Source organism: Mollisia scopiformis (genome assembly GCF_001500285.1).
Source record: "Mollisia scopiformis unplaced genomic scaffold LY89scaffold_1, whole genome shotgun sequence".
NCBI classification, from domain to species: domain Eukaryota; kingdom Fungi; phylum Ascomycota; class Leotiomycetes; order Helotiales; family Mollisiaceae; genus Mollisia; species Mollisia scopiformis.
This window is the reverse complement of record NW_017263581.1, coordinates 2,078,083-2,101,995: the sequence shown is the minus strand read 5'-3', so window position 1 is coordinate 2,101,995 and position 23,913 is coordinate 2,078,083. Positions and strand designations below refer to the sequence as shown.

The 23,913-nt window shown below is 47.1% G+C and overlaps 10 protein-coding genes across 10 annotated transcripts; 4 read left to right on the top strand and 6 right to left on the bottom strand.

Annotated features, from left to right (window-relative positions):
• Positions 1-617: 617 nt before the first annotated feature.
• LY89DRAFT_605104 (ER lumen protein retention receptor) lies at positions 618-1,819 on the bottom strand. The gene is made up of 2 exons (XM_018210380.1): positions 1,395-1,819; positions 618-1,349 (listed from the first exon to the last, which is right to left on the bottom strand). Exons 1-2 carry the CDS (start codon positions 1,806-1,808, stop codon positions 651-653), a joined length of 1,113 nt encoding a protein of 370 aa, XP_018078814.1. The 5' UTR covers positions 1,809-1,819; the 3' UTR covers positions 618-650.
• Positions 1,820-2,388: 569 nt separating this feature from the next.
• On the bottom strand, positions 2,389-4,240 carry LY89DRAFT_634565 (carboxylesterase family protein-like protein; the record flags this gene model as incomplete). The annotated part of the gene is made up of 5 exons (XM_018211395.1): positions 2,389-2,676; positions 2,727-3,196; positions 3,247-3,412; positions 3,459-3,548; positions 3,599-4,240. 5 exons carry the CDS (start codon positions 4,238-4,240, stop codon positions 2,473-2,475), a joined length of 1,572 nt encoding a protein of 523 aa, XP_018078813.1. The 3' UTR covers positions 2,389-2,472.
• Positions 4,241-5,286: 1,046 nt separating this feature from the next.
• Positions 5,287-6,607, top strand: LY89DRAFT_679594 (adenylyl cyclase). Its single transcript, XM_018213909.1, has one exon. The coding sequence runs from the start codon at positions 5,630-5,632 to the stop codon at positions 6,380-6,382; it is 753 nt and encodes a 250-aa protein (XP_018078812.1). The 5' UTR covers positions 5,287-5,629; the 3' UTR covers positions 6,383-6,607.
• A 754-nt stretch (positions 6,608-7,361) lies between these two features.
• On the bottom strand, positions 7,362-9,005 carry LY89DRAFT_22956 (uncharacterized protein). The gene is made up of 2 exons (XM_018206025.1): positions 8,430-9,005; positions 7,362-8,379 (listed from the first exon to the last, which is right to left on the bottom strand). The coding sequence occupies exons 1-2, from the start codon at positions 8,883-8,885 to the stop codon at positions 7,663-7,665; spliced, it is 1,173 nt and encodes a 390-aa protein (XP_018078811.1). The 5' UTR covers positions 8,886-9,005; the 3' UTR covers positions 7,362-7,662.
• Positions 9,006-12,648: 3,643 nt separating this feature from the next.
• LY89DRAFT_693115 (putative alcohol dehydrogenase) lies at positions 12,649-13,671 on the top strand (the record flags this gene model as incomplete). The annotated part of the gene is made up of 1 exon (XM_018216619.1): positions 12,649-13,671. The coding sequence occupies one exon, from the start codon at positions 12,649-12,651 to the stop codon at positions 13,669-13,671; it is 1,023 nt and encodes a 340-aa protein (XP_018078810.1).
• A 1,120-nt stretch (positions 13,672-14,791) lies between these two features.
• On the bottom strand, positions 14,792-16,397 carry LY89DRAFT_679591 (uncharacterized protein). Its single transcript, XM_018213908.1, has 5 exons — positions 16,218-16,397; positions 15,688-16,141; positions 15,601-15,626; positions 15,323-15,546; positions 14,792-15,255 (listed from the first exon to the last, which is right to left on the bottom strand). The coding sequence occupies exons 2-5, from the start codon at positions 15,912-15,914 to the stop codon at positions 15,211-15,213; spliced, it is 522 nt and encodes a 173-aa protein (XP_018078809.1). The 5' UTR covers positions 15,915-16,141; positions 16,218-16,397; the 3' UTR covers positions 14,792-15,210.
• Positions 16,398-16,506: 109 nt separating this feature from the next.
• On the bottom strand, positions 16,507-17,288 carry LY89DRAFT_679590 (uncharacterized protein). The gene is made up of 2 exons (XM_018213907.1): positions 17,152-17,288; positions 16,507-17,053 (listed from the first exon to the last, which is right to left on the bottom strand). Exons 1-2 carry the CDS (start codon positions 17,279-17,281, stop codon positions 16,656-16,658), a joined length of 528 nt encoding a protein of 175 aa, XP_018078808.1. The 5' UTR covers positions 17,282-17,288; the 3' UTR covers positions 16,507-16,655.
• Positions 17,289-18,202: 914 nt separating this feature from the next.
• LY89DRAFT_22901 (uncharacterized protein) lies at positions 18,203-19,237 on the bottom strand. The gene has a single exon (XM_018206023.1). The coding sequence runs from the start codon at positions 19,164-19,166 to the stop codon at positions 18,276-18,278; it is 891 nt and encodes a 296-aa protein (XP_018078807.1). The 5' UTR covers positions 19,167-19,237; the 3' UTR covers positions 18,203-18,275.
• A 1,152-nt stretch (positions 19,238-20,389) lies between these two features.
• On the top strand, positions 20,390-22,021 carry LY89DRAFT_679588 (Zinc/iron permease). The gene is made up of 3 exons (XM_018213906.1): positions 20,390-20,510; positions 20,558-20,719; positions 20,767-22,021. The coding sequence occupies exons 1-3, from the start codon at positions 20,492-20,494 to the stop codon at positions 21,900-21,902; spliced, it is 1,317 nt and encodes a 438-aa protein (XP_018078806.1). The 5' UTR covers positions 20,390-20,491; the 3' UTR covers positions 21,903-22,021.
• Positions 21,990-23,629, top strand: LY89DRAFT_679587 (uncharacterized protein). Its single transcript, XM_018213905.1, has one exon. The coding sequence runs from the start codon at positions 22,302-22,304 to the stop codon at positions 23,604-23,606; it is 1,305 nt and encodes a 434-aa protein (XP_018078805.1). The 5' UTR covers positions 21,990-22,301; the 3' UTR covers positions 23,607-23,629.
• The last annotated feature ends 284 nt before the right edge of the window (positions 23,630-23,913 follow it).

Below are 23,913 nucleotides of genomic sequence, written 5' to 3'. Positions count from 1 at the left end.
ACTTGGCTTTGACAGAAAAAGAGTTTAAGTTATTCATATGAGAGAACCTAAATGAATATTCATAATCAATTCATTCTTAAGCCCAGGTTAAAATTGATTTTTTTATCCATTTTTTGAATTCTTTTTTTTTGTGTTCGCAATTGCCGCCGTTCTTTGCAAAATAAGCGAGAACCATAAAAGTTTGGCCGAGATGGGAGAGGGTTAGTCGCAAAAGCGAAAGTTCAGTTGAATTAACCATCTCCACTTCCAAGCTTTATCTTCTTATGTGCTGCATACTTCACACAATGACTTTTCGTCCCAGTGTTTCGGTTGCTCTTTTATATCTCTTTCCGATTGGCAACATTCTCTTTCATATGTCTCATGGCTTGCATATTGACCCCTTCACTTGTTTCATAATCCGGACAATGAAGATTTCCAGTAGAAGGGCAAGTTAGCATATACTCGAGATGTATGGGCTGGCAATACGTACGTCGTACTCGTCGTTGGCCATGATGGTATCGCGGGGTTATTGTAATTATTTGAGGCAGTTTGGCTTCAATACCGACCTCGGACTTACGAGGGTCATCGGCCACGAAGCAGACGGCACGGCGATCACGAACAACCAGAAATACTCAAATGCATCATTCATACTTCAAGCACCTAATCCTTAATCACCTCTCCCCCCAAACATTCCCACTCCCAGCCGCACTTCCTTCCCCACCAGGCAAAACGCCCTCATCATCATCGTCATCTTCATCATCCAGGATCTTCGCCAACTCATCCGGATCCCTCATCTTGGCATCAGGATCAAGATGATCCTCTGCATTTACGACTCCCGATTCTTGTCCTGGGAATTGATTCTGTCTTTCCCTCTCTCCAGCCAAGACTCCATCATCGGCAGAGACGCTGATGCCTCTGGCTCCCCATTTCGAGCCTCCATTTCTGATTGGATTTGGTCTTTCATCTTCTTCGTCTCCAAGAGCAGGGGCTGATTCTTCATCTTCTTCTGCGTGAGGGACAATAGCTTTGTGTCCAAAGACCGTCCTGAGCAACCATCCATTTCTCATGTCATCTTGATCCACGATTCCGCCATTTCGTAGCTTGACTCTTTGTCTAGAATAATATACCCATGCGAAATCGATATAGAATGCTGTTTGCAGGACCCCAAAGATGATAGATACTGGATCTGGTTTTCGATCCGTGATATCGAATTCCCTCCAGATCCAATTCAGGATATAGAATGCGCGGTAAGAACCAAGCGTAAGGAGGTAATAGGAATCGATCACTGTAGGCACCGTTGTCTGTCGCAAGAGGAGTAGCTGGGGAAGGATACAGGTCGACTCGAGGATGATAGAAAAGGTCCACAAGAGCTATTCAAATCAGCATTTGCCATCAAGGCAGAGTGAGAAACAAACCTCCATAAAGCCCCAATATGCCTTACGCCTGAAAATCATCATGCATATCGGAGCTCCGATCGCACTACCCACCAAGCACAACGCACCCAATTTCCAAGCCGTCTCTCTCTCCCTGGTTCTCGCATACACTCTCAGCATTAAGAAGAGGATGTACAGCGAACTGAGGATGTAGAATATCTTGAGGATTGTGTTCCATAATGTATTAAACATGAAAAGGTCGAGATATCGAGATATGAATACTAGGCAGTAGAGCGCTTGTGTGATGAGGGATACACCTTCTGTGCTATGATTTCGGTGGATTGCGAAGATGAGGATGCATTTCGAGAGGGTGTGAGAGACGTCTCCAAGGATACGGAATATCTGGTCAACATCAGCATTTTCTATTATCCCAAGGATCTGCAGATAGACATACATTCATAGACACCATATCTGCGGTTTTGTTGTCGCTTTCCAGAAAGGAGAATGGAAGGGAAGTTTGGTCGTTTCAATAATCGTAGCCTGATTACGCGTCTATCGATAAGCTATTGTGTCCACATATCTCGAGTCTCTGTTGCCTGAACTGGAGAATGGAAGGATCGCTGAAGCTGTGAGGTCCGATGCTTGCTGTCGATTTCACTTGATTGGGGTATTTGCATCCGTTGTGTTGTACGAGATGGTGAAGACAAGCTGTCGAGATGTCGCAGTTTCAGCCGCAGCCGCAGGGTCGCTTGCCTGTCACACATTAGCGTTGTTGATCCTCCAGCTCCACAAGACATCATCCGCATCTCGTTGAGTCGTTGGTTATTTCTGGACATTATTGCATTTAAGTGGCTATTGAGTTGCGAAGACACAGCTGACTTTCTTTGTTTGGATGAAAGGCGAAGAAAGGCGCCGGAGTTCTTACTTTCTATTCCAACGCACGTGACCATGACTATGTCTTCAAGATGATCCAGGTAGTTTACACAAGGACCCTTTTGAAGCAAAGACCTCCTTTCTCAGACCTCACCGGAGCTTTATATACAAAGCCTGAGAGACATCCTGGCTTCTACGTACAACCCTCAACCCTCACTCGGCCGGAAAGAGTCTCTTGTCTAGGTACTCAATACCATAAAGCCTTGTTCCAAAGCAAGGACTTATTACTCGCAAGATCATCCTCGCTCAAATGAAACGTGGTATTAAACACAAGTTGCGTACCGGCCGTTGACGAGTTTCCATACATAGGCCAATTAATCTTATCACTTGGCCAAAGCGTATTCGGGTTTCCAGTCAAAACGAAAGACATCAGGTATTTCTGCATCATAACCTATCTTGTTAGTAACTCATCGCTTACCTAGAAAAAAATGTAGGACTTACAGCAACAGTAGCATTAACAGACCCAGCTCCAGGAAATCCACCTCCTGGTGGTCCACCACCTGGCGGTCCACTAAAAGTGGTTGTGGAATTCGATGGAGAGAGCGTATAAGTACTATACCAAACATAACTCTGATCCGTGCCATGAGTTGCTCCACCAAGAGCAACCATCGCATTCCAAGTTTGGTTTTTCATCGCTTGAGTTAGTGCCAAATTGTGAGCAGTCAAATCGAATGATTGCTTCATATCTGCAAAACGAAGCCCGGGGCTGGCATAGTCTTCTTCTGGATAGAGAGAAAGAATCTCATCTACGACATCGTCGGTTATTGCCGGGAAGAAAATTTTGAGGTAAGTTGAGACGTCTGCGGTTGTGTTGACTCCTGACCATGCTTGGCTGTTGCCTTCGTGAAGTTCATGGCTGATCACTACAGGGCCGCTGAAGTTGAAGCGTTTTTGATAGAGTTGTGCTTCATCTGTTCATGAGTGTAAGTCAGGCTAGGCTTTTGAGGGGATGGATACTCACAAGTATCAGCAATGATGTGACCATCTACACGAGGTTGAAATTGGTAGTTGTATGCAGACTCGATAGTACTTGCAGCAGTATTAAGAGTGGAAAAGGGAACTGCTCGCATGCAGTCTAAGTCACTGGGAGAACAGCCAACAACAGAAGAAACATTTTGCCAGAACATCTAGGCCTACTTAGAATCCATCGCAATTCCACGACCGTGAACTTACCTCGGCATGATGATGACCAGCACCAGGCACGAAGCCTGGAGACATAACATAAGCGCGATTAAACAACTGCTCAGCACGCCCAGCAAATCTCTGAAATCCTGTCAGTACTTCATCCATAACTCGTTGTCCGAAAGACCTACCGTCATCTGGAACAAAACCTGCGAAGCACCAGCCGAGAAACCCACAGCGGTAATATCATCCGGATTTCCCCCAAATTTACCAATATACTTCTTCGTCCACAGAAACGCCTGCTGAACATCCCAAACCGCGGATTTCGACGTCCCACCATTATGCAAGAACGTAGGTCCGTTAGCCAACCCCGTCAATCCGAGTCTATAATTGTATGCCACAAATATAAATTCGTTGCTTAGATCAAAGAGCCCTTCTGGACTATTTTGAGATTTGCTACCAAATATAAATCCACCGCCATATGTCCAGACCATCACTGGAAGACTTTTGTTGCCGCTGTTGGCTGGGGCCCAGATGTCCATGTATAGGCAATCTTCTGTTGATGCGCAGTCGACGTCTGCAGATGCGAGAGTGCCGGTGTTGATTTCGGTCTCGACGGGAGGCCATTCGGGTGCTACCCATCGAAGATGACCCGTTGGAACCGCTGCAAAACGAATGTTTTGGTACTTGTAGTACCCTGCGGTTGTGTTTCCAGCTGCGGCCACAACAGTACTGTAGTCAAGTGTGACTGTGGGCATGGAAGCTTTAGTTGTGGTCGCGTTCTGGGCCGAGACAAGGGTTGCCGCCAGAAAAAGCAAGATAGAAGAACGCATGACGTAAAGAATGTTAGATGGAGGAAGAAAGATAACGAAGGAGTCGCTGTAGACAGTTCATGAGTAATGAAAGAAATGAGAAAGGAGGAACACGCAATGTATAAGAAGGAATTGTAGCTACTCAGACGAAGCAAAAGATTGCTATATTGGCCCATTTTTGGAGATAGAGAGATCGTCGAATTTGTGGGAAATATAAATCACCCGTAGAAACTCAAGTGACTTCAATTGAAGGAGAGAACCAGGTTCTTGCAGGCTATTCTGATGCGGACCCGAAATCTCAGCCAGTAGCCATGGACTTCTGGATGTGTCATCGTCCACCTCGGACTTGCCCCACTTTCATTTTATTCCATGGTATTCACGACGTCAAAACCGAATTGCAATAAGAATGCGGGGAAACACAAAAAGCTTACGAGTAGTTGTTATGAGGATGAATTAAAGATCTCCTTTCCCTTGGCGGAGTACCTTTGTGGGGCAAATTAAGCCTAAAGTTTATCCGTAGTGATTTCAGGGGCTCTCGCTTAAAATACAGCGTCTCCACGATCCCCACCGGGTCTCGCTTCCGACGCCATTCAACCCCCTATCCTGCCTCCGAACGAAATTCAACGAATTCATGAACCAAAAATCGTTTTCCCATACTTCGAGCCTGTATCTCGAGCTCCCAGATCTTGTCGCTGCGCGCAAGTTCTCCAAAGGACTTCTTTGAACTGGAACTTTCGAATTTAGTGACAATGCGGCTAGAGCGCAAGATTCCTGCCAAACCATCGGATATTGACCAGGCGTCTCACTTCATCGTCAAATACAAAGCATGTTACAAATATAATGACTCTTTATAGTGTCTAGCTACTCAACGATGATCGTTTGATCAAGTACGCCTTACCTCTATACTTGTCATCTAGTTGAGAGTCCAACACCGGAGAGCCACTCATGTACAATGGCCTCTTGCAACAATAGGTACAACTTACTGCGTAATGCTCTATTCGTTGTCCTCCCAATAAAGAATATGCTGTTCAAGTCTCCGTTTACTAGTAATAGTTTGTTCTCTTTTCTTTGTTTATTGTTGATCTCTATTGTCAAAACCTCGAGATGTACGGGCCTAGTTTTGTGGAGTACAAGCCTTTCGCTCTTCAAAGCCTGTTCAAAGACCACCGCAAAACAATGAACTCTATTCAGAACAATGTCCTTGTTCTCCATGTTCATCTGTCCGTACATAAGAACAGAACCTTCAATTGAAGGATAAATACAATCAGATTCAGCTCCAATCCTATTATATTCGTCAAACCACAACACATATCAACCTAGTAAGCTACCAAAGACAGATCCAAGATCCCTTAGTATCATACTTAAACACACCCACCAACCAAACACCAAACCACCAAAACCTACATCAATATGGCAGGATGGATGACACCACCAGAGCTCACCCCACCAAGCTCCCCAAGCGCAACCATCACCGCACCAGAAGGACAAATCGTCGCCGCATTCTCCGACATAATCGACTCCACCAACCTCTGGCAACTCGACCAACAACTCATGCTCGACGCCCACACCGTCTTCTACTCCAAAGTCCGGGCGCTGGCGCCCCTCTACCACGGCTACGAAGTCAAGAACCTCGGCGACGGCTTCTTCCACACCTTCCAATCGGGGCGGGACTCGCTGCGCTTCTGCCTCGCCCTGCAAAAGGAGCTCGCCGCCACGCGCTGGTCGCGAGAGATCGTCGAGTTCCGCCGGGCGAAGGACGTGGAGAGAAATATCCCGACGAGTAACAACAGAGGTTTGACGGTAAGGATGGGCATTCATTTCGGGTCCCCGTTCGAGTCGCACGTTGATCCGATCAGCAAGCGCATGGATTACCATGGCAATATGGTGAACGTCGCGGCGCGGATCATGGCGCAGGCGGACGGGGACGAGATTGCGGTCTCGGACGCGGTCATTATGGAGTTGGATGATAATGATGTGGGCTTCGACCTAGGGGCCACGGTGGTGGTTCTTAACCGAGTCACGACGCTGGAGAAGGTCTTGGCCGAGATGGGCGAGACGGCATTTGAGGTTCTCCGAAAGGGGCCAGCGGACAATGGTGGGAGAGTGCGCCTTAAGGGTGTCTCGACTCCGTACGTGGTTACCTTGATTCGTCTGAAGCGATGAGGTGCTGTCGGTAAGTCTTGCTCTTTCTTTTGTACGGCGGTCTTATCCTTCGCGTTTGCATTGGTGGCCTTCTCTTTGGCGCTTTGCGTATCGTTACATAGACAGCAAGGACTGTCAGGAATCCTATGGTCTTGTCGTTGGCGTTTTGCGTATCGGAGGTATTGTCTTTGGCGTTCTGCATCGGATGACACCCAGGCAGCAAGTACTGTCAAACTCCTACAAAAGGTACCCGAGCTGGACTCGAGTTTCAAAAAAAGAAAAAAAAAAGGTATAAAGAAAAAGTACAAAAAAGTATATGAATATAACTATTCCCCAAAACTTACAAAGTTCCAACAATTAATTAAATGTGACAATGATAAAGTTTGAATAAACATAATCGAAGAGAAGCTTTTGAGATAATGGAAATCTGTAGAGCTAGCGCTCAGGGCTGATGAACTAACAAAGGATGGAAAATGTCTTTGTCCGCAGATAAAGAAAGAATAATGTCTATCTTTGATAGATGATTGTCTTCATATAATGCCATTGTTGGAAAGTCAAAGGGCAGAATGAAACAAGACAAGAACAAGACAACACTGAAGCCCATACCTTCGAAATATGCTCGGCACGTGATTGAACTCTCTGCGGATTCTCGCGCTAAGACAAGTTCTATCGAATGCACTTGCACAGAACCTGATTGCATGGTACTTGTCAAGCAAAGTTGAACAACAAAGAGCAGAGCTGAATCGGTCAATGATCCTAGGATGCCCCTAAATCCTTTTCATGCATTGAAGAGAATAATGTCTTCAAGTGAAGATACCAACAGCCCACTCAACATTGGAACAACAGAAACCAAAAACTCGTTCATGCAGGGTATATCCTTTTCCTCGCAACAATGCCAACAACAATTCCAAGCATCTCTTTTCCTTCGTCGCTTACTCAGGTCATCCATCTCGTCCTGTCGTAAGCTTCGTTTTCATCTCGTAAGCTGAGATCTGTCAGGTGGGACTGCAGATGCCGTTGCTTTAGACTCGTGATACACATCAGCGGCTTGAACCGGACATCGCAGTGTCGGAAATTTCCACTTGCGGTTACTGGTGTAGAGCATAAGGCTTTGAGCCTTGTTCATCCAGGTGTAGGTGGTAGACTTGGTGCCGAAAAAGGCCGAATATTGCCGAACCTTGATCGCGCGACAGCTATCCAGGGATTGAATCTCTCGTACCGCTTTCACTTCTAGGGAGTGTGTGGTCGACTTGGATCTTCGACATAGAGGGTGAAGAAATTGTCACAAGACACATCCCCAATCACCACTCCTCCTCTTCGTCAATGGTGTTCCACCCCGGCACCGTAACCAAAATAACAAATTCCTTCACATCTGCCATATACTTCTTCGCCTTCTCACACTGAATCTTGATATCCTTCCTCATGTAATTAAAGTGATCTTCATTTCCCCTCACAATCTCCGTCGACGTTGGAGCCGGCATCGCATCCTTGAACGTGAATTTGAGATACGGTGGCCCCTGAGGTGGGCAATGACCACTTTGGCTCGCGAACCAGGAGAAGAATTCTATTGTTGTAATGCGGTTCGGGCGTAGCACCGATTTGTCAAATGCCGGGCTGTATTTTCCGCTTCCATCCATCTGGAGTCTGATGATGATGTCGACGTCTGATGCTGTGCTTGGCCGTTGGAGCTGGCTGTGATTCTCGGATGGAAATGGTGGTGGCTGAGGTGGAGGCTCCGGTTGAATCTGTCTGCGCTTGTAAAATAACACCACTGCTTCTCCATGAAGCATGCAAGTCTGCTTAGGTTGAACTGCGATATCTTGGTATCGATCGCCGGACTCGTCAGGTCCAGTTTTGACGTTCAGGGTAATGTATCCTTTTCCGGTAATTGCAACCATTCCTTTTCCGCTCCGTCTGTCAACGACAACACCACATACCTCGGCACCGGTTTTGTAGGGTAGCTTATCAAGTACAGTCGATTCCTGGCTTAGAAGCTCGAGGTCTCGTCGATCGATAAGCTAAATACACGTCAGCATAATCCTAAGTTAGGTTATAGGCTATTCATTACATATGCGCTCGCCCGTTCGCGCAACATTGCTTGGTCTCGTGTAGTTCGTGTACTACCCATGTGAGGACTACTTGATGGCAAGGAATGGGGTCGTTGACTCTGTTGGCTACCAGCTTCATGAGCAGCATGATTTGGCTCGAAAGAGTTCCGCCGAAGTCCAGAGTCTAAACGAGCTGAATTATTCATAGTTGAATTTTCGTGTTGCCTGTGAGACGTCACAGGCCGTGTTCTGGCTGCTGAATTTGGAAGTGATGGAGATTGACCAGATAACCGTCGTTGATGTGCATACAATGGGCCAGGGGTAGACTCCAGGATTACATGGCCTTGCTGATCGGAGTGGTGAATGCTCCTTGGCGAATTTAAAATGCCAGAGTTCACCGGGTTCCATCGCGCTTCTTGTTTATGTGGAGACATCTCTCCCCGTGGTGAGAATGGTGTGATGAGTACTCTGAACATTCCGTGCCCCTTGTTGATGTCGACGGCCAACCAGTACAAATCCCAGATATATTGTTTGATCGTTCGAAAATAGTTGAGACTCCCTTCTGGAACAACAAAACTCTTTTCTTCCTGCCAGTGAACGTCTATTAATTCGAACATCAGAGGGCCTACCTCCTGCACTTTGGCTGATTGCGCGTACCATTTGTAGAAATCGCTTAGAGTTTGCCACAACATTACAGTAATGGGATGCGAGCTAGCATCTTTGTCCGAAGGTGGAACAGGGAGAAGTACAGAGGTGTTCTGCGTGAAGCTTGTCACGAAAGGTTGAATTTCTGGGGTCTGCAAAGAACTTTCAGCTCGATTGTTGATAGTAAAGATGACAGGCGGAGGTTGAAATGACGCATTTTGAGCCATGATTGTAGGTGGTGTAGATGGTCGCTGAGGTTGAATAGTATGATAGATTTGAGGCGCTGTACTCGCTGATGAGACTGGTCTTCTGCTAATACCTGGCTGCAGAACCGTATCTCTGAACCGAGGTGAGGGTCTTTCTTGATAATCTTCAAGTCTGGTGTCGGGTCGTGATGAGAAGTGTTCTGATTGGGAATCTCCAGGGTTAGCTATAGTTTGGTGACCCAGTCGATCAGTCGCGTCAGGACCTGGAGGTTTCCTACCTCGCCTTCTCCCCCCTCTATTAGTAGAGGCGTGATTCCGTTGAACTTCTTCCGATGTGAGGACTGAAAAAGTTGATGGAAATGTGTTGAGTCCTCCTTCAAGACCTTTCGTGTTGTGCGCAAGCCCAGGGGATTGGTGCTCATGCGGCCGCGGCAAAGTGGGGAATTGTGCACTCATTGAAGGTAGTGGTGGAAGGGATCTGATCTCACCTCCAGTATGCCACACCGGTGCATCTCGTACGATCAGTTGCACAGAGTCTTTTACCGCTACACGATGTTCCACCGGCTGCTGGTCGGAATAGTCGCCATTAATAGCACGTTGAATGGCATTTGCAGGCTGCGTCTGAGAGCGAACGCCTGTCGACTGAGTTTGCGCATTATCTTCGACTCTAGCATGAGAATTGTCACTGCTTGATGGTGACGCATCTAGCAGTCGTGGCTCTTTTTGGGTTGGCAAAGGAGTTCGAAATTGCCTCTCAGCCGATGTATTCACGCCTTGTAACCAATCTCTAGACTGATTTGACTCTCCTGGCGCATTACCAGGCGATCTAGGTTGTAAAGTAGTGCGTGCCTCATTGGATGAGCCTTGAGATCCTGGAAGCAGCTCCTGTCTATTAGATTCAGAGTTTGTCGAAACCAAGGTACTTTGCCATGTTTCCATAGCTCTTTGCGCCATCTCTCCACAATCCTCGGTCAAACGCGAAGGGGCGCTTGAAAGAGGGGAAGATAAACACGATGATGGTTGCGACGAAGTTGCTACTCGATTGTCTGCTTCTCTCTGGGTTTCTGACCTCCTAGTACTTCGTTGAGAAGCTCCTGCAATAACGTCCTGAGTTGGATCTTCTTCGTTCTGAGGGCTAGAACCGTCTCGCCGTACACGTTTTTGTGGTTCACTCAAGCTTGGAGCCTCATCGTCTTCTGCAGTTCTCTGTCAAGAAGTCAGTAACATTCCCTTCGCCATGCGTCGAGCTTTCAACAACCTTTCCAGGCCAAGGATCATCGGAGGGACGACGCCTGATGGAATTAGAACTGGAACGGGACATATTCGGAGGTCGTAAGAGCCAGCATTTGATACCAGAGTTCAGAAGGAGCGTTTCAACTTGAACCTATCAGTGTTGATGCCAAGGTACTAGGTGACCACAAGAAGAGGCTTCTCGGGCTGCTCGTGGGGAAGTGATGTTGTTCGGTCCGCGGGCCGATTGCTCGATCACAGAAGATATTAAAGCGCTGTACAGTAAGAATTCGAAAAGGCAGTATTTGAAGGTCGACCAGCCCTCACTTTTCCGTTCGCCAAGAACAGTTAGTTGGTTGAGAATGTTGGTGTATCTGCGAATGCGGTGCTCAACGGCTTGTGGCGGACACGAGCGTATCTGTGGTCTCAATTAAGTAGTACCGTGTCTTGAAGAGACAGTAGCACCTCTGCACGATGCAGATCCTACTTCTACGTCTTCGCCTCTCCCACGAGGAGAGGGGGAACAAATGATTTCGTGCTTTTGCTGTTTGCGATGTGACGGGATAATCGGGAGATTTAACGTTGAAAACGCCGAAAGATCGAACAAGAAATCTGGATGCGAGACACTTTGCAGCGTAAATCAACGAAGTGAACACTGCATTGCCGAGTCGACGTTTCTTGTCAATGCGCCTTGATCTCTGCAGGGGTGGAGCGGCTCTCCGCTACGAGCAGAGAGGTACCACAATGTGATTCCACATATGTGGGACGAAAGCGCGAGTATCCAGATCCGCGTAATGTTTTGGCGAAACAAGAGGAGGACAGCCCGACAGAGTTTGCCGGGTATATGTGAGCTTTACGACCGTTGCGACAGAAGAGAGGTAAGAAGAAAGCGATATAGTCGAGGCGCTTTCGGAGCCAGCCCCCTTTGGTTTACCGGTCTCGTATGGGGTGCATGATGTTGGGTAATCTTGACAGGCGAACACCGTCTATTCAGTCCAATGATAAAGAGGACCATGTTGGGATTTCTGGAATAAATGTTGGTGGCGGATAGCAGAGAGATGAAATGCAGGCTGGCATGGCACACCAATAGGCTCGTTACGAAGAAATTTGTATAATTGGTTGCTTGTATCCACGCCGTCGGGTCTGTCAACGCTCCCGAAACATCCATTGCTCGCTTTCGCTCTGCTCAAGACCTTGTCAAGAGTGGCTGGCTCGGCGACTTTTGACTTTCTCGTCATTGACAAATTTTGTGGGGGTCAGCAATTCGAGAATGATAAAGGTGAGGTTGACGCTTCGCATCAAGTACCTTTTGTGTATCGTTTCGGTGAGACAAAAGGTTTGGCTGGTGATGCAAATTCGCGGGTTACTGCCTTTCGACCTGGCCTCGAGCTACGATGCCAGTGATACCGCGAACCGCGAACCTCGATTTGAGATGGCTGGATGTTCACATCCGCAACACGAGACAATCAAACAGGAAGGCAGAGAGTTTCCTGTGTTGATCTTAATGCCGAGAGGGTGCGGGAACGAACGACGTTGTGTCACCGTCCGAGCGAGGAGGATGAAGATCTGCTGCTGAAGAAAGTCGCTTCACTGGTGGCTTGACCAGAGGCGGCTTTGGCTTACTTAAGCCGGTTCAACTTTCTGCCTGATACCGCTGTCACTTGCTATACGGCGGCCGCTAGCGCGCCCAAGCTCTCCACTTCTCGACATTCACCAGGCTCGAAGTTTAGGAAGCATGATATCATCACTATGAAACTTTGTTTTGCCCATTCAGCCATTCTTGCTCTTTGTCTTTTCGGCAGCTGTGGGACTCGGAGATAACATTGACATCGAATCGAAGCTTGCTATCCAGACACTACTAACGCAACTAACCCAAGCCATTTCACCTACTCCCAATGAGAAGCTCAAAGTCTCTGCACAATGGGCCGAGAAGGGCAAGATTAGACGGAATCAAATGAAGTCTCCGCTATGATTATCTGCATGTTCGGCGTTAACAACTGGATGCAGTGACGATAGAGTTTTAATTATATATACAGCAAATACTGGAGTATGACAACATTACTTCGATATACACCATCAATCGAATCGAGTCCTCATGAACACCTTATCCAATCTACCTACGATTCTCAAAGACACCGCGCAGACCGCAATCGCCAACATGACGCCTCTACCAAAGACCTACAAAGTCGCTGTGTTCGAGAAGAAAGATGCACCTCTCACAATCAAAGACGTCGAGCTCAAGCAACCCTCTCAGGGCGAAGTTCTGGTCAAAGTCAAAGCTGTAGGAGTCTGCCATTCCGATGCTGGTGTGCAAGCTGGAGCTTTCGGGAACTCGTTCCCAATCATACCTGGACACGAGATCGTGGGAGATATTGCAGCAGTTCCAGATACTGAGAAGAGATGGAAGGTCGGAGACAGAGTTGGGGGTCCATGGCATGGAGGTCATGACGCCGTCTGCAAGCAATGTCAGCGAGGACAATTCCAAATGTGCCAAAACGGTGCCGTCAATGGTGTATCCCGAGATGGTGGATATGGAGAATACGTACTCCTGCGAACTGAAGCCGTCGTCAACGTCCCCAAAGACGTCGATCCCGTCGAAATCGCACCAATCCTCTGCGCGGGCATCACCGTCTTCAACTCCATTCGAAAGCTCAAGATCACCCCGGGAGATATCGTCGCTGTTCAAGGACTCGGTGGTCTCGGTCATTTGGCCGTACAATACGCGAACAAGATGGGCTATCGAGTCGTGGCTCTGAGCTCTGGTGATAAGAAGAAGGATTTTGCACACAAATTGGGAGCCCATGAATACATCAATACTTCGGAAGATGATCCAGCAAAGAAGCTGATGGAAATGGGAGGTGCAAGCTTGATTGTCTGCACCGCACCAAATCCCAAAGCTATTAGTCCTTTGACCGGAGGCCTCGAGCCAGGCGGAAAGCTGCTGGTTCTGTCACCCTGCGGCATGGTCGAAGTGAACTCTATTGATCTCATCGTCAAGGCGGTTTCAGTTTGTGGTTTCCCCTCAGGCCATGCTTTGGATTCCGAAGAAGCAATTGCTTTCACCAAGCTTCACGACATTCATTGCATGGTGGAGAAATTCCCATTGAAGGACGCACAGAAAGCTTTTGACCATATGTTATCTGGCGAGGTCAGATTCCGAAGTGTCTTGGTCATGAATTAGATAGAATCTTCATCCATTAAAAGAAAGTTTTCATTCGATTCGTATCAATACCTATCAAATACCGTCAAACTCGCTACTCACCCCCTTATTAATTAGCGAAAACCCCCACGAACAGCGTGAGAAATTAGCACCAACCTTATCCTGACACCTGTGCATGAGAACCACCTGTAAGCCGACGGCACATTTTCATGTCTGGAGTTGCACAACATACCTACGTCTTCTCAAAGTATTGTAACAACCGCTCTAGCAGCCATAAAGTGCTATGCAGTCATGCTGTGGTAGACACGGGGTATCCAATCTTTGGATGTTGGAGTCAGTCAAGCTTTTGTGTTGGCTTGATTGGGGTTGTTTGCGAAGGAGTGAGTGTGTGTGTGGATGGTTCTTGGGAATTGAGGTGCAAGTGTACGTACTCTAATTTTGATCTCTCGGTGCCTCGACGCTGGGAGCGGAATCGGATATTTGGGATGTGCTCTTGTTCTGGAAAGACGGTTGATTTATATTTGAGATTTGGCGCATTTGTTAGCAGACTAGGCATGTTCACTTAGTCGGGATAAGAAATTGCTGAATGAGGAGGAACAGTTCAATTTTCATCATATCGAGTCATCGTTGTCACCTCAAGCCGATCGAAAAAATCCCTTCTTCCCAAACCCCATCAATCTCCGGAGACGTCATCCGGTATCTCTACGTGAATCCCAATGATCGCTTTCGTCTGCACTCCCATCGTCAGGCTCTGGGTCTCGAAAGAGAACTCCGGAGTTTGTGCAGTATAGCGGAGGGGAAAATCGTCGCCGGGGGATTCAACTTCGTAAGCTTAGCCCGCGTGGAGAGAGGTGACGTGTTGGATGAAAGGGTTGTGTGCCTTACGGTAGGTCTTCGTGACGACAAGGTGGAGTTAAAGGAGGAGGTTAGGTCGATGAGCATGAGGTTATGGGATCAGGCGGGGGATCGGGGAAGTTTTGAGGGAGTGAGGGGTCTTGATGATTCTAATTAAGTGTTGTTTGTCTGTAGATAGATATGTGCAGTGCTTCACCTGCGCTCGTCCATGGACAATAGACAAAGATCTAGTCAGATCGCGAAGCATTGACTTGAATTGACAAACTAAATTTGATAATTCCTCTGGAATGACATGAAGCTAGACAGAACTCGGATTTGAAAAGTACTGGGATATCGATGTCACGGAGTCTGAGACTAAGTAGTCCATGCTATTTTTAAAGAGAAACTTCCCGCAATGCCCACCTATATATAATCAAGACAAATGTGGGATAAGTTGAGCCCACAGCACGTCCTTATAAACACCCTCAGGCATCGATCTAAAGCAAAGAAATATTTGTACGATAACAATGATTCGCAATGTCGCATAAACAGGAAGAAGCATATTGACGACCGTGCCCTCGATACCTCCAGAAAGATTAGACGTCGCTGTCAGAAGAGGCAGTAGGCAGGAACCGAGCGTTGACAGATTCGCCACTCGCCAAAGGATAAGCTCGGCATGAGTTGGGAATTCCCAATTCCAAGCAGCGAGATGTACTGCTGCCAACATTATGCCGAGTATATATACAAGATGGATGGAGCCAGCAGTGTTGTCTTGGATTGGGAATCGTTAACATTATTACAAATTAAGATATAGCAATGGGGTTCATAGGTAACGTACCCAGGGAAATGTCATCCAAATGTACCTGTGACTGTCATATTCTTGAATGTTGATGGAGAGCGCTTTAGACAAAGCGCGAGAGACAGCGTCATCTGCTGCTTCTGTTTTTGGCATCTGGATAACAGTGCGATGCTCGACATCTTGAGGCTTGTCCCACCAAAGACCATACGCTACTAGCGAACACAAGACGAATCCGCAAGTACTTAACTCTAATTCAGAAATATCTGTACAGAGTTAGATAGCCAAAGTCAGAGACTTGAGATGGTTACAGCACATACCGTCGCCCACAGACTTCCTTGCAATACTACTACTCGTCAGTATGTCTGTTCACCTGTCGAGGCACTACAATTTGAGGTGCAACTTACCATTGTACTACAAGCCAAAGAGACTGGGCACATGCAAGAATTATGGTTAGAGTGTCTGTCTTGCTGCGATCGATGATGTCTTCATCAGACGGTAGTTGTGCCACAATCCCGTCTCTATGCTCATCATCCTTCAGCAGGATCACGAAAGCACGCTTCGCAATAAGCACTCGTCCTTTTGACGTATCTATAGCACAGCCTCCCATGCAAATGAAGTGCGCCAGTACCATTGAGCAGCTATTGCGGATTAGCAGTGGGGTAAACAGGTATAGCTGAGGAGTAGCCACCAGGCTGGCCAACCAGTCAGTCAGTCATTTATCAGTCGAGCTAATTCTTCAACTGATAGACTGATCAAAATGAGGGCATCCAACTGATCGACTGTCAGTCACTTATAAGTGCTGATAAGTTAAAAAAAATGTGACTTTTGATCACGTTACCCTACCAAAAAGTAGCTTTACTAGGTTATTATTAGAGTATATATTATTAAAAAATGTAAAAGTATAAATTGCACAGCACAATAAAAGAGTACACACCAAGAGAGTACATGCTGAAAGAATGCATATTGAGAGGATGCGGGTGCAGTTGCATGCTTTAAGACGGCTCATAAGTCCTAGAAGAGGGCTGAGAAACCATAAAATCAATACTAAGGACTTGACTAAGCTCTAGCTCAATAAAATGCATGATTCTTAGTGTTTTAGTAGAGTTTTAAATAGATGGAGTAATGGATTAAGGATCAAAATTATCATAATGGAAATCCTAAGTGTTAAATGTTCGTTTCACCGCCTTTTTTTAGCCAATCAAAAAGCTTTTTTTTGCCTATCCGCCCCTGAATCCTCTCCAAAAGGCTTCAAAAATGACTCCAAAATCGAAAAAATCGAATCCCTGAACTGATCAGTTACTGCCAGTTGGACTATTGGATCACTGATAGACTGAGACGATTCAAAATGTCTAAACTGATTGACTTTAACTGCTCACTTATCAGTCAGTTGACCAGTCGACTGACTGGTTGGCCAGCCTGGTAGCCACCGGTATCCTCTACTGATCATCTGGCGCCTGACACTCCTTGAAGCCTCCAACTCTGCATATGCTATGCCTGTAATCCCCTCTGGAGCTATCACAGTCATCCCCATGTAGAGTAGTTTCCGTGGCTTCCTGCTGTAGAAAGGCCTTTCACGCCAAGAAGCCACGTGCTCCTCCGCGGAACAAGTATGCAGACGAATAACTTTGTAAGTGCAAAGCAGAATAACAGCAAGGCAAGACCAGATAATGGAGTATGTACTTCTAGTAGAAGAAGCGAATACCCATCCACACTTGCCATTGCCTATATAGCCCGTACCGCAGAAATTAGGAAGTGCTGATGCTGTTGGCTCTGCATATACAGTAGTCAGTAAACATTACCAACACAGTCTATCAAAATAAGATCATTCGAGGATAATAAACAAGTACGTCATGAAAGAAGAAACCTACCTGCTGATGGCGAGGCTGAAGTGGAGGCAATCACAGATGAGGCTGTCGTGATGTCTTGGGCGGCTCGGGCATCAACCAAAGCTGCAGCAGAGAGAACCGCGAGAAACAGGAAGGAATCTCTGCAAAGCATTTTGAACAGATAAATAAAGGATAAGGGAGAGTTGAAGAAGCAGAGAGCCACTTGCTCATAATTTACAGCTCACAGCGGCTGGGCGTTCAGCTGAAACAATTCCTGCTGGCACACTGCCCACAGCCTTGCAGATGTGGCTTGAATACATCATTCTGTTGAATCAGATGCGGCAAGATAAGAAGTTACATAAGTTAATTTTAATGTTTCTCAAGTGAGATTAGAGCTGTGATGTCGCGAAGTGTCGGTAACCTTAAACCTTGGAAATTCCCGACGTCGTCTCATCTGACTAGGCTGTCAGGTGACATGGACGTCTCCTCGAAGGCCCAAAGCGGACACAATAGATCTCAGTGGGAAATTGAAACGGAAGTTCGGAGGCATAACCAAGTGTGGATAGTATATAGACCCATGGACACAAGGTCGAGGCTGATATGTGAGAATAGTCACGTGGATATATGTTATTGCTGGTGACCTCTGTGCACTCCATCATTCAATTCCTGCAGTAAAACCATCTAAATATGCCCCATCAAAGTAAACAGTCCCAAACATCCACCTGCAAAATATCGCGAAGGGTATAATCAGAATAAATGCATCGCCACCGTGCGACCCAAACCATGCAACCAAGAACTTGACCCCAGCATAAAACAATCAAATTATCAGCGGAAAATCCTCCTCGAACAACCAATGCTAAGCTCAGTCCAAATCAAAACTCCCATCTATAACATGCATGCCACATCCCGACCTTCAGAAAACCCTACCAAAGAAACCTCATCTAAATCTAGATATCTCCGGACAGATTTTGTCTTCCTTCTCAAATGCACCATCTGTTCCAGTCGAGGGTATCGGTACTAAAGATAGACAGGCATGATGACCACCCATAGGTATGAAAGCACGTCTCCTGCACATGGCATATGTATCCGTCCCGGTATGTCCTCTATAATAAGGCGAAAGTCATTTGGCAAATGTATCGCACTCCAAAAAAGGCATTATGAATTAATCAAAGCAAAGATGGCCTGCTTGGAAACTGCCTTTGGTTATGTTGAGGAGGGGTGTACCTCCTCTTCTGAGGGTGTCTCGGCTGAGAACTTGTGGACCTCCGTCTGCGACGAGACTCGGTGTATGGATTATGTCTTCTGGAGCGAGATTCTGGTCTGGTATGCCTGGGCTGAAGCTGCTGTCGATATTGTTGTGGAGGCACAGTGGCAGGACGAGGTGCGACACGGTCTTGATAGGCTTGAGGAGAGTTGAATGGAGGTCTCGAATAATCTGATGATCTTTCCATATCTGGAATTCGCTGCCATGGCTGGTAGCCTGGGACAGAGGGGCGTATGACAGGAGGTCTTGGAGCTTGGTTCACTTGAACATAGTTTTGCTCTCGATATACTGGTTCGGGACCAGGAGATGTAATCCTATCCTGTCGGTCTCGGTGCTGGTACACAGGAGACTCATATTGCCTAGGGACATAGAAAGGTGCGTTCGCAGAGGGTAGAATAGGGCTGTGGGTCCTTGCATAGTCAAGCGGTGGACTATTTATATTCTCAATAGGAACTACCCTTCCTTGAGAAGATCGCCACTGTTCTTCAAATCTGTCGAGAACAGTGCGGTGAGCGACATGATCTGAGTCGGATCTCCAGGTGGCCTGTGGATGTGGAGGTAGAGGTGGGTAAAATTCCGGTGCTGCTGAGTTCAGGCTCCCGTACCGAGGATCGGTGGAAGCCATGGTAAAGAGTACCCAAAGATCCGAATTCGTAGAAATTGAACGGCACACTGTGAAGTTAGGAAGAAATACACTGGATATGTAATAGGAAAGATGAACAGCGCTTCTGTACATGAGCGCAAGAACGGAACATCGGTACCTCCTTGGGCAACTTTGCTGCCCAAGTGGCATACTCGCTTTCTGATAATGGAGAAAGACCCGAGAACAAATCAAATACCGGCAGGTAAGCAGGATCACTTCAGTTGCGGCCCAACTTGGGCATTGGGCTCTGCGTTGTGTTTCGGCATGCAACAATCCCGAGCCGGAGAATTGTGATAGGCTAAAGAATGTCTTGCATCGCGGTTTACTGCTGCACGTGATGATAAAACTAACTTGCGATATCCTCCCATTCTTGAAAACTCGAGCCTGGTCCTTAATCTTCATATGTATTACCAGGACGGACTCTGCAGAAAGTCTTTCGCTCCCCTCGTGTATACCGGTGCTTTCGATATCAGGGGATCTAACGCTGCCGAAAAAACCCAACAAGGTTTTGCCTCTGAGTACAACGTTCTTTTGATTGCTCATGAATCCCTTTGGATTGCTCGTAAATCCGCAAGTAACTAAATTGCAGCTTCTAAGTTTCCTCGTAATTTGAAATAACGAAGCGTCAATGATGAACGCCTATGTGCTACGAACTTGTTCAAGGGAAAGGAAGAGTGGCTGCTAGCAACCACAGCAGCTCAGATTTCCCCAGGATTTTTCTTCTCGATACCATGCTCACCGGCAGCTGACGGTCGTCTGGGCCCATATTACTGTCTTACTCGTAAGCTCCCAAAACTTCGTGATACTATGAGGCAATTGTGAGAGGACGATCTTCCTAGCTTTGCTCGCATGAGCCGTGTTCCAGTGCTCCCACTCATTTCCTGTCATAAACTTTGAATCATACTGAAATGTGTGCCCAAGTGTCATAACGACACCTTACAGTAGCATAAGGATAAACTTTGATGGATAAGGTTCGTTGCGAGAACGAATCGACGTAGTCAACTGAGTTCTGAAAAGCATGAGTACGACACGATGAGAGCCCGGATTATTCCACCCATTCGCAGTAAGTGATAGGAGCAATATATGAGGAGCTCAGAAACGATGATATTGCATTGAAGCAACAACTGCCATCCCACATTATGAATTCTCACGAAGCAGCTTCAAATGGGCAAAGGTTGCCGCAGCATTTCGTACTTGGCACACTTGTACCATACCTTCAGTTATGAAGAGCATTCTATCTGTTGATTGATCTCCAAAATGTTGATCCCAGACACAAATTCTCATGGTTCTGCCCGTTTTGGATGGTAGAACACGTGCAAGGCTAAATTGAAGCGGCAATTGCCGGACAAAGAAGGCTGAATTTGAATCTCCATCGTGAACAAGAAGCAATTTGGCCATATCCGGATATTTTCTATTTCTGCAGAGCTACACAATGGTCCTACGTTTTCTTCATAGTACATAATTTGAACAGAAAGATGATCTATTCAGATGCAGGTACAAGACAGTATCTCCAGGACAGACAATCATGCTAACTCCGGCAGTTCCTTCGTGGTCCAGATTAACAAACGAAATATTGCGATTCGACTTGACAAGACGAGATGAAGGGACTACAAAGCCGCAATGTGGATCTGGGATCAAGGGGACTTATAACTTGCCAGCTCATGTCTTTGCGCTGTTCTTGATCCTGACACTGAGCACACTGGGTACGGTCCCACTCTCGATCTGCAACTATTCTGCTGATTATTTCAAGCTTGCGGATTTCCTCTAGTATCTAGACGATCATCGAAAAGCCCTGCTGCTACGAGGTTCATATTCATATCTCAACATTTCGGTACAGGTGTTCTTATTGCGACCGCTTTCGTCCATCTTCTTCCAACAGCATTCGTCTCACTCACGGACCCATGTCTGCCAGACTTTTTCAGTGTACAGTATCGTCCACTGGCTGGGCTGATCGCAATGTTTTCTGCCTTGGTCGTGGTGGGTCTTGAGATGTTTCTCACTACGAGAGGTGCCGGACATTCACATTCGCACGATTGGGACGCGCTTGATGAGGAAGAGGATGCACACGAACATTCGGCCAATGGATCTGCGAAACCCTTACGAAAGAAGGTAAACGGCAGGCTCGGAAAGCTTGGATTGAATCGTCCCAACGATATTGCGCTGGAAGATATAGATGCGTCCGAGGGCTTGGTAGCTGGAGTCTCACCGTTACCAGTTTCGACACCAGACGCTGTCGGAACGAACAATCACAAGTACCACGACGAGAATGATATAGACTCTGATCTGGATCTCGACGAGCTCGATCCTACCGCCGAAGCCTTCAATCCTTCTCCCCCAGATCGCGACATTGAACAATCTGCGGCGGCTCCCAAAACTCTCTCCACCGAGGAACAGCAGAAGAAACAGATGCTACAGTGCATGCTCTTGGAAGCAGGTATACTCTTTCATAGTGTATTCATTGGTATGGCAGTATCTGTGGCTACAGGCCCGCCTTTTGTTGTCTTTTTAGTGGCCATTGCGTTCCATCAATCCTTCGAAGGACTTGCCTTGGGATCTAGAATCGCAGCCATTAACTTTCCTCGCCACTCAATCAAGCCGTGGGTCATGGTATTGGCGTACGGCACCACTACCCCGATCGGACAAGCCATTGGACTTATGGTACAAGAGTCATACGATCCACAAAGTGCCACGGGGCTATTGATGGTGGGATTCATGAATGCGATCTCGAGCGGGTTGTTGGTCTTCGCAGGCTTAGTGCAACTTCTCGCCGAGGATTTCCTGAGTGACAAGAGTTATGGGATCCTGAAAGGGAGGAGGAGATGGGAAGCTTTCGGGGCTGTTCTTGCAGGGGCAACTCTTATGGCAATTGTGGGTGCTTTTGCATGATCTGAACATAGGTTACATGGATGGATATTTGGCAATGTGCGTGCATTGGTGGCGTTTCGGATAGACTGTCTTGGACTGCAGTCTTCTGCTATGTTTACTATATTATTGTAAATTAGGACATAAGTCTTTATATATATCTGAAAGCTTCGCCTTGTATGAGTGAGACAGTGGCTGCTTCCCACATATCGAGACAAGGCTGTGGATACTTCTGATTCGCTTGGCTGAAGAAGCCGAAATCTGGGGTTAGACTTTGAGCCACTTCCAAGTCTTTGTCCCTTGCGTCGCTGGACATTTCACACGGCTGATGCCGCAACAGTTCATCCGGGGAATGTACGCCCCAAAGGAGGAGATAGCATCTTTGCTACCGTTCTCTTCAGCAACAACAGGCCAGTCTTCCAAATGGATTTCCCAAGTGGCCTTAATCGCAGATATGCTTCCCTTGCTGGAAGTCTACTCGCCGGCATCTGGCTCTGGGTAGCCTTCGATCGTCCTTACGTTTTCCCCGAACATGTCCCTTGGAATATATATTCGAATAGCCCGCAATCACCTTCAAGCGACGTCTTCGATTTCCCTCCTCTCACATCTCCTGCGATTAAGAATGTATGCGCGAGGACGCAATGGAATGCGAGCGTTGTCTTCACATGCGATTCACCAATTGGCAGCTTCGCAGAAATTCGAAACTCTGTCCTGCATTGTGTTCGATATACGATCGCGGCTGGGGGAAGTCTTGTTATGCCTCGGATAGTGTTGAAAGAGGACTATGGTGGTCTGTTGGCCGGAAACACAACTGGTCTGGATCATTTGTTTGATGTGGATCATTTCAGGAATTCCCTCGATTTGTCGTGTCCTCAATTGCGACTTTACAAGAGTGTATCTGAGATCAAGGACAAAGAGCGTGCAAATGGGCCGTTGCCTCTCTTACCGGATGCTCTGCTCAGTGGGAAGTCCGAAGGGAGTCAAGGTTTCTCTGTGGATTGGCGAGATGCGCTCAATATATGGTTGAAGAAATATCTCTCTGAAGACACTAAAGATCCAGTCATCATCTCACTTGGACGCACCTATCTTCATTATTCCATCCATTCTGACGACGATAACTTTGCTCAGCATTTTGGCAAGATCCTGAAGATTCGCTCAGATGCTCGGAGTCTGGCAACAACGGTGCTGTTGAAGATGTCGAGCACCTACTCTCTACCACTCAACCCGAGCCCGTCAAAGAAAGGCTTCATGGGAGCCTACCTAAGTACAGCGCCAGATCCCGACCGTCTTCTAAAGGAAGATCAGAACTATGCTCGCTTCGAGACACAATCCAAGCTTTACCTTGATTATGCCACACATTCTAACATGTCACTCATCTACGTTGCTTCGAATCAAGGCATCGACGTCCCAAGATTATTTGTCGATGCCAAAGCTCAAGAAATCGACGTAACGGCCAAGTTCGATCTCTTGAAAGGCAAAGACAGGGACTATTTGCTAGAAATGACAACTTTGCAACGAGAAATGGTCGACTTGTTGGTTATGATGAATGCAGCTCATTTCGTAGGAGTTGGCTACTCAAGCTTCAGTTGGAATGTTGCCTTGAGGAGACATGGTGCCAGGAAGATAGAGCAATTGTCGGAGCAGGGGCAGCAATTCAATGATGGTCTCAGTGTGATATACGGGACGACTGGAGGACATTCGGAGTTTATCACGAGTATGTGGCCTTGATCGTGATTGTTCTGATAGCCAGCGAGACCATGGCAACAACAGCAGATCGATGACCCCCACGATCTGCCGGGGATACACCTCCGTTCGACCCCGCCAGACCTGTGTAACGATGCAGGCCAATGATTGCTGTACCACGGCGGCCACTCAGTAGGAGCCGGTTTTCTCCCCGCGTGTGAAGCTTCACCAAAATCCAATCAAACACAGCAAAGTCCCACCAAAAACCACCCGACTGCATCGCAAATCGTTTGCGGAAGTGGCTGGCACTGCTCATCACACATTAATTGCAATTCTCCCACATGGAGCGGGA

What these genes read in the sequence shown, in the direction of transcription:
- LY89DRAFT_605104 (XM_018210380.1), bottom strand. Translation starts at nt 1,808, where the DNA reads ATGTATGTCTATCTGCAGATCCTTGGGATAATAGAAAATGCTGATGTT. An exon ending in CATATTGGGGCTTTATGGAG is followed by an intron (nt 1,350 to 1,394) that starts GTTTGTTTCTCA and finishes TGATTTGAATAG; the next exon opens with CTCTTGTGGACCTTTTCTAT.
- LY89DRAFT_679594 (XM_018213909.1), top strand. Translation starts at nt 5,630, where the DNA reads ATGGCAGGATGGATGACACCACCAGAGCTCACCCCACCAAGCTCCCCA.
- LY89DRAFT_22956 (XM_018206025.1), bottom strand. Translation starts at nt 8,885, where the DNA reads ATGTTCAGAGTACTCATCACACCATTCTCACCACGGGGAGAGATGTCT. An exon ending in GCGAACGGGCGAGCGCATAT is followed by an intron (nt 8,380 to 8,429) that starts GTAATGAATAGC and finishes ACGTGTATTTAG; the next exon opens with CTTATCGATCGACGAGACCT.
- LY89DRAFT_679591 (XM_018213908.1), bottom strand. Translation starts at nt 15,914, where the DNA reads ATGGTACTGGCGCACTTCATTTGCATGGGAGGCTGTGCTATAGATACG. An exon ending in AAGGAAGTCTGTGGGCGACG is followed by an intron (nt 15,547 to 15,600) that starts GTATGTGCTGTA and finishes AACTCTGTACAG; the next exon opens with ATATTTCTGAATTAGAGTTA. An exon ending in TTTGGATGACATTTCCCTGG is followed by an intron (nt 15,256 to 15,322) that starts GTACGTTACCTA and finishes TCCCAATCCAAG; the next exon opens with ACAACACTGCTGGCTCCATC.
- LY89DRAFT_679590 (XM_018213907.1), bottom strand. Translation starts at nt 17,281, where the DNA reads ATGCTTTGCAGAGATTCCTTCCTGTTTCTCGCGGTTCTCTCTGCTGCA. An exon ending in TTCAGCCTCGCCATCAGCAG is followed by an intron (nt 17,054 to 17,151) that starts GTAGGTTTCTTC and finishes CTGTATATGCAG; the next exon opens with AGCCAACAGCATCAGCACTT.
- LY89DRAFT_22901 (XM_018206023.1), bottom strand. Translation starts at nt 19,166, where the DNA reads ATGCCACTTGGGCAGCAAAGTTGCCCAAGGAGGTACCGATGTTCCGTT.
- LY89DRAFT_679588 (XM_018213906.1), top strand. An exon ending in CCTGACACTGAGCACACTGG is followed by an intron (nt 20,720 to 20,766) that starts GTACGGTCCCAC and finishes GATTATTTCAAG; the next exon opens with CTTGCGGATTTCCTCTAGTA.
- LY89DRAFT_679587 (XM_018213905.1), top strand. Translation starts at nt 22,302, where the DNA reads ATGGATTTCCCAAGTGGCCTTAATCGCAGATATGCTTCCCTTGCTGGA.